Genomic DNA, 9590 nt, shown 5'->3' on the forward strand with positions numbered 1-9590 from the left:
TCAGGTCTGGGGGCAGCTGGACAGACAGCCGGCAAGCATGGTTAGCCTCGCCCAGTTTTTCCTGCTGGTTTAGCTGTGACCCCTCCCAGAGCGCCGAGCAGGGTGGGGTCACACCCACGTGGGTACTGGGCATGGGGGCAGCAGGCAGACGCCCATAGGGTCCCCACCCCACACCCCGGGCGAGCTGGCCCCAGCAGGGTGGTCTCCCCAGGCTGAGGGCCTGTCTTTCCTGCTGCCTGGCTTTCCCGCCCAGCTTCTGAAGGAATGCAAGTCTCGGCGTGTTGCGCCCTCCCGGGGCCTCCCTCTGCAGCCGCGGCGGCATCTGAGAAGTCCTTCCTCCTTCCTCTCCAGCAACCACAGATGAGCTATAAACTGTGCAGCCTAATGAGGAAATTGGGCCGGCCCTGCCTCCCAGTATTCATGTGGTCAATAAAACAGGGTTGTCACAGCCTGCAACAGTCTCTCCTGAGTGTCCTCTCAGGTCAGCCCTTGGCTATACCTAGGGCCGCTCACCTGGCCAGGCTTGCAGGTCTTGCCCTCATGCTGATGTGGAGTGGGGCACGGCGGAGGGTTTCAGGGCGCCCTGAAGACGTCCCCAGCCCTCTGCTTCCTTGGCTTTTAGGAAGACAAGACTGCTGGCCTCAGGGCTGGGGTCGTGGGTATTCAGTGCGGAGATTCAATGCCGCGCGGGTGAAAACTTCAGACGGCCAGGCCTTGCTGAACGCGGGCTCCTCCAAACACAGGGCGGGAGTTTGGCTCAGCCACGCGCGAGGGCAGCTTCCCTGGGGTGCACACAGGGGCCGGGGCTGGGCCTGGCTTACTGCCTCTGTGCACCAGTGGGCTGGGGCCGCACAGGGGGCCCTCCTGGGAGTAGGAGGCAGCCCCTCCGCTCAAGAAGTGCTCAGCAAGTCCTGTCTCTCGTCCTCCGTTCCCGGGGCTGAGATGCCAGCAAAGCCCCCCACCCAGGATCGGCAGCCCTCGGCGCCACGAGGTCGCCCTCCGGCCTGGAGCAGAGAGCTTGCAATTCCCCAGGTGGCCCGAGGGAGGGTGGGCAGGACGAGTGCGAAGAAGACGCTGAGGGGCCAGAACGTGGCGGGGGGGTGACACCCGCGGACACAGGCTGCGGAGCGAGCGGGACCCCTCCGGCCACCTGGCCTCCTCCGCCCCCGCACGGCCGGCTACTAGCACCCCCGCCGCACCGGGCACGCCCCCGGCACCGCGCCCCGCCCTGCCGCGCCCCGCCCCCACGTGGGCGCTGCCCAATCGCCGCGTCGCCGGCGCCAGCGTCACTGGCCCTCCATTGTCATGCAAATATAAAGCACGTAAAAGGCGCCTGGCGCGACCCGCCCGGGAGTGCAGCGGCGCGTGGGAAGGCGCGAGTGGAGCCGCAGCCCGAGCAGCCCAGGCACCGGGGACCGCGCGGTGGCCGCCGTCCCCGCCGCCAGGCCAGCGGCTCGCCAGCGCAGCGCCCGCCCCCGCTCGCCCGCCCGCCCGGGCGCGGCTGGATGCGGCGGGGGCCCCGCGGCGGCGGCCCCCGGCCCCGAGCGCCCGGAGCGACGAGGGGCGGCGTGCGGGGCCCGGGCGGCTGCACGCCCTCCATGCGCCCCGGCGCGCCCCAAGGCAGCCGGGGCCCCGCGCCGCAGCCGCCGCCCGCGCTGAGCCGGCCCACCCCGGCCCCGGCCCCCGACCCGGGAGCTGCGGCAGCATGAGCCAGGCCGAGCTATCCACCTGCTCCGCGCCCCAGACGCAGCGCATCTTCCAGGAGGCTGTGCGCAAGGGCAACACGCAGGAGCTGCAGTCGTTGCTGCAGAACATGACGAACTGCGAGTTCAACGTGAACTCGTTCGGGCCCGAGGGCCAGACGGCGCTGCACCAGTCGGTCATCGACGGAAACCTGGAGCTCGTGAAGCTGCTGGTCAAGTTTGGCGCCGACATCCGCCTGGCCAACCGCGATGGCTGGAGCGCGCTGCACATCGCCGCGTTCGGCGGCCACCAGGACATCGTGCTCTATCTCATCACCAAGGCCAAGTACGCGGCCAGCGGCCGGTGATGCCCGGCCCGGACCCTGCGCCCAGGAGCCCGCGCCCGGGCCCGTGTCGTCTCTGCTGTACCTTTCCGCCAACTACCTCGGTGTGCGCAGGGTCGCCAGCCCAGCCAGAAGCCCCGTGCCCGCCACGACGAACCCGGCATCCGGCGCGAGCGTCCGTGTCCGCGGCGCCTGCTCCTCCCGGCCCGGCAGCTCCATAGGCCAAGCGCCCCCCCGGGGCCTTCGGGGCCGGCGCGCCGGGCGGAGCGAGCTTCACGGCCCCGCCGCCTTCGGGTGGGGGCGGAGGCTCCAGCGCCTTTGAAATCTGAGTCTCGCACCAGCAAGTTCGGAATCCCGAGATACCGGATCCTCGGCTCGAAATGTTCTCTTCCGAAGGTGAAAGGCGGACAGCGGGGGGATGCCGGACTCGGGGGCCCCCCCAGCAGGACGCGCCTGCCGCCCGCGCGGGGCCCCTGCCGAGGAGGAGCCCTGCCGCGCTGGGTCGTTCTCAGCTATTTATCATGTATGTGTCTATCTGTCGGTGACGTTCGTGCGCCTGGTGTTTTTGTTTGGAAAATATTGTGCGTGGTCGATGTGGTTTCGGGGGGCATAGGTTTTGTTTTTTTTTTTTTTCCTAGTCCTAAAACTAAAAACTTGAGTCTGCCAGTTCTTCGTTGCACTGAAAATACCGCCCCGCCTGATGGGTCCCCGGTGCACTTCCCCTGCACCCCATCGTTTCCCCCCTTCCGCCCACCCTCTCTGCCCTCTCACAACCCCCACAGCCCTGTTCCCCCTTCCTCCGGCTCCCCCTTCTCTTCCCCGCCCCTGCCCCCTCTCTGGAACAATTTCGTGTGAGTTTTGGAGGCGCCAGGCCCGGCGCTCCCCCGCCACCCCCAGCCCGCGAACGGCCACCAACCCCAAACCTACGGGTCTCCCAGTTTCCGCGGGAGCCTCGGAGCGCGTCGGTGTCCGCGGGTGGCGGCGATGGGGGCGACGGGAGGCGGGGACGATACCTTTTCTAGTGAGTTCTATCGTAGGTAACAGTCGGTTGCACACTTTTTTTAAAAAGTAAATGGATTTGCCAGAATTAAATGTCATAACATTTATGACAATATAAAATATTAACATATTTTAAGCCAAGTTCTAGGTGTATGTTTCGAATCTTGGTTATAAACCCAATTTTAAAGGGCGTTGTGTCCATCGTTGTGAAGGCAACAGCGTGTGCCCATATTTATATTTTTATAAAATGCCTATAGACTGTGAAGCTCTTGTGCGAATTTCTGAGCGCGTTTAAGGACCGGCAGCCCCCCCAGCCCCGCAGCTACCGGGACCGGATTCGAAGCCGCAAACCCTGCGTGGGAGAGGGGCCCCGGGGCGAGGCGGTGTCTGCGCGTCACTGTCCGTCCCCAAAGGCGCCCTGCCCGGTCGCCGCGGCTCCAATTTTCTATGCAACCCCACACCCCTCGTTGTTTTGATCCCGGGAAATAAAAGGGAGGCTGGACATTCAAATTTAAATGCGGTTTCCCCTTCCCAGCGGTGCTGCTGACCCTTCGTGCCGAAATGGGAGCTGCGAGGACACAGGTGGACGGGCCTTTGCGCAGGGCTGGCCACACGGCGCACGGGGGCGTCTGTTCGCCGGTGTGGGGAGCAGAGATGGCCGCGAGTAAGACCCAGGCAGTGACACTGAGGCACAGATCGCTCCGCAGGGAGCTTTTCTGTATATTTTTTCTAGATGCAAATACCTTTTTAATTATGTTAATTAATGTTGAGACTTTTTAGGCTTACTCCAAGCCGTGTTTGTCCTGTCTGGTCACGGCTAACTGGATAAAAGTTGACAGCACCTCCCAAGTGTACGATAGAGACTTGTAGCCCAGCATGAAAAATTTAAAATAAATTTTTCATTGATTTTTTTTTTATATTAAAAACAAACTTTGTTGGTTCTTCTTGGTCAGGGTCGCGGTCCGCTGGTGGTAACTACACAATGCCCCCACCGTAGGAATCAATAGGGGTAGCCTGGAGCCTGCCTCCCATCCCCCGGCACCTCTGAGCCAAGACTGTGTCTTTGTAGGAGTGCGACACCCAGGCTGGCCCGATCCCACCCATGGGGACCCAGAGAGGGCACCCCCAGGAGCATCTCAGCCCCTTTTCTCTGACTGCCAGCAAAGGCACCGAAGTCCCAATGGAAAGGGACAACCCTGTCTCTGCTGAGGCTCTCCTGTTCCCCACCTGCCAAGATGTCGTGGGCCCTTAAAGGAGGCCAGGCCCCCCTTGTCTCCCTGGGCTGCTACACAGAGTGAGTACCCTTCAAACTTGGGGCACCACACCGTTGATCACTCCTGGAAAGGAGAAGGGTGCTCATGCAGCTACCGTCCCACAGGCATCTCAGGATCAGAGAAGACGTCCCGGAGAGCACTGGCTGGGCAGAGTGGGAGGTGCTGGGCTGAGCCTTGCCTTACGTGCAACGACAGCAGCGGGGCAGGGGGCCTATTCTCAGAGCACACAAGGGGAACCCTGACTTTTGGCCCATTCCTGAGAAGCCTGCCAGGACCAGGGGCCCAGCATGGGGGTCCAGAGGGGAATGCCCTGACCTTTGGGGAGGGACCCCACTCCCAGCAACAGTAGCCTACAAAGAGGAGATCTGGGGGACTGGCAAACCAAGGTTACCTGTGAGTTACGAGGTCTCGACTCTCTCCTTGTAATACTGTGACCCTCCTCAGAGCAGCCAAATGACGTCACCCTGCCTGTCACAGTGTCCCCCTGCTGCAGCTTGCCTTCCTGACACTCTGACCACACATACTCCGCCACTTACTGCTCTGCGCCCCCCACTCTGTTCCCCCAAGTTTCACGAGTGCACTTCCACTGGGTTAAAAGGGCATTTACTGTCCCCAGAGCTGGCCTACAAGATGAGCTCCTTGGTCCTCAAACACCCCCAGAAGTCCAGGGTTCTTGTGGCCCCAGAAGAGAGTGGGGTATTTGACAGGAAAGAGTGCTTGGAAGGCAGGTATCCATGTGACCCTCCCTGAGGCTGGGTTGGGGGGTGGGAGACTGGGACAAGTTGGTACAGGAACTGGGAAATGACGGGCATCTCCAAATGCCAGAATGAGCTCAAAACGGGCCGTTGGGTGCAAGGGACGGACGGGGCCGCCATCTACGCACCCGCCCCCCCCCCCCCAGTGTGGTGATGAGGGTGGTACAGCTGCTGAAATACCAAGGTCATGTTTGTTCTTGGGATCAGCCTGTGGGTGAGTGGGGCCCTGGCCCAAGGCTTCACTCCACCCTGGAAGTGCCACCTCCATGGAGAGACACTGGGCAGCCAAGATGGCCCCAGGCTGCCTCCAGCACATGGCAGCCACTGGACTCCAGGCCTGGGAGACTGCTTATGTTTGGTTGAGGAAGGCTTTGTGCTGCTGGCTGGGGGAACAGTCCTCCCTCTTGGCCTGGGAGAGAGAGGAAGGCAGCCCAGCTCAAACCTGGTGCTGGGAAGAGGCGGGGGCTCAGGCTGCAGCCCGAGTTGGGGGTTGGCTGGCTGCCCCCCAGGTGCTGTTCTGTGCCCCCCCTTCCTGGCTAAGGACAAGGCACCCCAGGGTGTGACCAATGGCACGATGGCCTCCCTGAAGCCTCTCTTCTAGGGCAGACCCCCTCAGTGACCAGGCAACTAGCCTCGTTCTTCCCACAGTGTGAGGCCCAAGCTGCAGAGACGAGGCCTGCGCTGTAAGGAGGTCCCTGGCACACGGGTCTTGCAGTGTCACCCTCTGTCTGAAGAGGACTGAGCACAGCCCACAGTCTTGTCTTTGGAGGGAACCCGGAGCAGCAGGTCCTAAGAATGAGAGGGAGGTCACGCTTTTAGTAAGGCCACAATGGACCTAGTGATCTAGTGAGATCACATCTAGTGCGGCCCTGCCGCAGAGTGGCCAAGCACAACCCTCAGTGAGGGGTGGGGCAGGAGGCAGAAGGCCCCATCCTCCCTGGAGCCCCGGGGAACAGGGCGTGGCCAGGGAGCCTCTGGTGCCTGTTTTCTCACCGGTAACCGCCTGCCTCCCTCTTGCGAGCAGTGACTTCCACTGATCCGTTCCTCTGTGCTCAGCAGACAGGAATTTGGGGCCAAGGGCAGTGTGGTATCAGGAGGTGCTGGCCAATGGTGTTGCTGGGGAGTCCCACCATCCCTCCTAACACAGGCCTTCGGGGTGGAAGCATCTGTGCTGGTCTTTGGAAGCCTCTTTGTGGCCAGGGTGAGAGGGGAGCAGCCCCCAGCCACATCCCACAGTCCTGACCCACCTCCAAGGCTCTGAGTCCCCCTCAATGGGCCTCTCTGCCCTGACCACCCTGATCAGCAAGTGGGGTGCAGGAGGCACTGCCAGGCTTCTGGAGGGTAGTTGAGGGTCTCATCCAGGGTACACTGAGGGGACCCAGAGAAGAGGGGCGATGGGCAGGACTGGTCCCTGGGTGGCTGCCTTGGAGAGAAGGGACAGACCAAAGTGGCCAGGGCATGGCCCACCCCATAGCCTGCCCCTACCCCACTCCAGCTGCAGGAGGGCTCTGACCCTGGTCACTTGGATTGGACACCCAGAGAGACCCAGAAGTCCAGGAAGTGTCAGCCAGAGCAAGTGCTGAGCAGCAGGCCTGGCAGGGGCTGGCCAGAGGAGGGAGGGCAGGATTGGGGGGGGCCAGGGAAAAGGGTGGAGAGGAGGAGAGGGAGGGCCTGTCCCCCAAAGGCCTTCTTCCAGGATGAAGGAGCAAGTGCAGGGCAACACTGCTGCCAAGTGCAGCCTGGAGTAGGAGACAGGGTCCACCAGGGCCCTGAAGGACGAAAAAGGACCACTGGTGGACAAAGGCAGTGCCTGGGATGTGAGAACGCAGGCAGAGAGGGGTTGTCAGCCCCCAGATCAGCCCCTGCCCAGGCTTTGGGGGTCTCCAGGCTGCCGCCCTCCCCAACCCTGGCCCACTCGGCCTCCACCCACAGGGATCCGGCCCAGCCTGCCCTGTCCCGGTTGGACTCATTCTTCTGCTTGGCTGTCCGTCTGACCGTCCCTCTGCGTCCGTCTGTCGGTCTTTCTTCTCTTGCTGCTCCAAAGCCGCAGCCCCCATTCATTCCCGGGGCCTCTGCCCTTTCCTTCCCGCGAGTCCCCGCTCGGCGAGCAGCTGCTATGCTAATGAGGGCCAGGGGAGGTTCGGGGGGAGTGGTCGGTGGGGTCGAAGCGAGGAAGCTGGGGGGGCCGGGCGAGGGGAGGCAGCTAAGGAGGCTGGGGGGGTTGGGGGGCAGGCGGGGCAGGGGTGGGTAGGGGTCCTCATGGTTGGGGGGCTGGCACTCACAAAAGGCCCGTACGCGCCCAACCGGGCTGGGTGGGAGCGGGGCCTTCGCACCCGGAAAACGCACCCGGCCGTGAGGGCGCCCTAGCGACCGACAGAGGGGCCACCCGCCCCTCCCCCGCGCACCCTTCTCCGTCCGGCGTGTGAGGGGTGGACACCAGCTGTCATTTCTGTTCGGGGGTCACGGCCTGGGACGCGTGGACTGAACGGGTCTCAGCAGCCGGGCCCGCGGATACCCCCAGCCCCGCGCTGACAGAGACGGGCAGGGCCTGTCCGAGGAGCTGGGGCGCCTCTCCCCGACCCCCTCCGCTCCCGCCGCGCCTCGTCAGTCCCTTCTGGGGGCTCCGACCTCTCCGGACTCAGGGACTCTCTCAGGTGGGGGGCAGTGGGGCGGCAGGTCTCCGGGCGAGCAGTATAGCGCGTTCTGCCACGGATCTGCTCTCTTCCACCTCTGAGCCCCACCCCGGGCCTAGCACCCCACCCCGGGCCTAGCACCCCACCCCAGGCCCAGCGCCCCACCCCAGGCCCAGCGCCCCGAGGCCCAGCGCCCCACTCCAGGCTCAGCGCCCCACCCCAGGCCCAGCGCCCCACCCCGGGCCCAGCGCCCCACCCCGGGCCCAACACCCCACCCCGGGCCCAGCGCCCCACCCCGGGCCCAGCGCCCCACCCCGGGCCCAGCACCCCACCCCAGGCCCAGCGCCCCGACTCCAGGCCCAGCGCCCGGACCCCGAGGCCCAGCGCCCCGAGGCCCGGGCCCCGACCCCGAGGCCCGCGCCCCGACCCCGAGGCCCGAGCCCCTAGCCGGCTGAAGACCCTGTGGTGCGCGCGGCGGAGGAGCGCGCCGAGGCCCGGGCTGTGCTGCCGCCCCGTGGCCGCAGCCGGTACTGCGCCTGCATGCCTTCGGCGGCTCCGGCTCAGTCGGGCAGGACCAGGGCCCGCAGGCGTCCGCTCCGCCCCTGGGGTCTGTGGACACCCCCGGACTGGTTCAGCCCCGCTATGCGCTGGAGCCCACCCCGCCTATCCGCTGTGCTGGGGGCACCGAGGAGCCGGGACCGGCTGGACGGCGCAGCGGAGCGGGGGCGGGTGAGGTGACCAGGGGCGCTCCTGGCCACTCAGTAGCCTGCGCGAGGGCTGGGGGGGTTGAAGGGACAGAAAGAGGGTTCAGACGGGGGTGGCCAGGTGAGGCCAGGGGCGCCCAGGACCAGGAGGCCAGCTCTGAGCGAGCAGGAGTGCCGCGGCCGGAGCCGCCCCAGCCTCTCCTCAGTGTGAGCAGACCCAGCATGTCAGATCCCCACAGGAAAAGCCCAGAGAGGAGAGTAACCCGGGCTCCCAAACTTGAGTGGCCACAGGATGAGGTGCCCAGCAGACCCTGGATGGTCCTTGCTGAACTGGCCCAAGTTGGAACACAGCCACTGGGGCGGGGGGAGGCACATGGACCAGGACACCAGGGGCTGACTGTGCAGGGTTTCCAAGCGGTCAGGGGCGGCCCTAACCCTGAGTGCAGGCAGCAGGGAGGACCCCTATGAATGCCAGTAAATTTCCAGTAGTCCTTAAACTAGCCCAAGCCAGATCTGCAGCACCCTGAATGCCCAGAAGGGCCAGCTGTGACCACTAATTGACGTCAACAGCAGACACAGCCACAGGTGGAATGAATCGGAAGGAAAATCATCATCTGGACCCCATTCTGTTTCCTGGACACCTTCTAGAATGTTCCCTGCCCAATATGCCTGTGGAAACCCTGGTGGCATAGTGGTTAAGTGCTACAGCTGCTAACCAAGAGGTTGGCAGTTCGAATCCGCCAGGCGCTCCTTGGAAACTCTATGGGGCATTTCTATTCTGTCCTATAGGGTCCCTATAGGTCAGAATCGGCTCTACGGCAGTGGGTTTTGGTTAGTATGCCTGCGCGGCCACCATCTTGCTGCCCAAATCACATATAAGCCCTGCCTTTTTTTTTTCCCCATAGCTCAGAAACCCTGGTGGTGTGTAGTAGTCAAGTGCTATGGCTGCTAGCCAAAAGGCTGGCAGTTCGAATTCACCAGGCACTCCTTGGAAACTCTATGGGGCAGTTCTGTAGGGTCCTGTATGGCCACTATGAGTCGGAATAGATTCGACAGCAATGGGTTTCTTTGTTTGTTTCCCCATACCTCAGGGAGCCAGATCTGAGGACTTCCTCCTGGCTCCTTGCTCTTCGCATTGCAATAAAGTTACTTTTTCAAAGATCGGTGTCCAGGTAATTGGCAAGTCTGAGCTTGCTGGA

At 63.7% G+C, this 9590-nt stretch overlaps 1 protein-coding gene and 1 long non-coding RNA gene across 3 annotated transcripts; one reads left to right on the top strand and one right to left on the bottom strand.

The window, feature by feature from the left end:
* Positions 1–1640: 1640 nt before the first annotated feature.
* On the top strand, positions 1641–3643 carry NRARP (NOTCH regulated ankyrin repeat protein). Its single transcript, XM_049896346.1, has 2 exons — positions 1641–2549; positions 3561–3643. Exon 1 carries the CDS (start codon positions 1706–1708, stop codon positions 2048–2050), a length of 345 nt encoding a protein of 114 aa, XP_049752303.1. The 5' UTR covers positions 1641–1705; the 3' UTR covers positions 2051–2549; positions 3561–3643.
* A 338-nt stretch (positions 3644–3981) lies between these two features.
* On the bottom strand, positions 3982–7784 carry LOC126083033 (uncharacterized). Of its 2 annotated transcripts, none has more exons than XR_007518698.1 (3): positions 7460–7784; positions 6048–7173; positions 3982–5843 (listed from the first exon to the last, which is right to left on the bottom strand). It is a non-coding gene; the product is annotated as an uncharacterized LOC126083033 (long non-coding RNA). The 2 variants fall into 2 exon arrangements; XR_007518697.1 differs by lacking the exon at positions 7460–7784 and having other exon boundaries at positions 6048–6203; positions 6302–7264.
* Between the last annotated feature and the right edge of the window lie 1806 nt (positions 7785–9590).

The sequence above is a fragment of the Elephas maximus genome, chromosome 9, assembly GCF_024166365.1.
Source record: "Elephas maximus indicus isolate mEleMax1 chromosome 9, mEleMax1 primary haplotype, whole genome shotgun sequence".
Lineage (NCBI taxonomy): Eukaryota > Metazoa > Chordata > Mammalia > Proboscidea > Elephantidae > Elephas > Elephas maximus.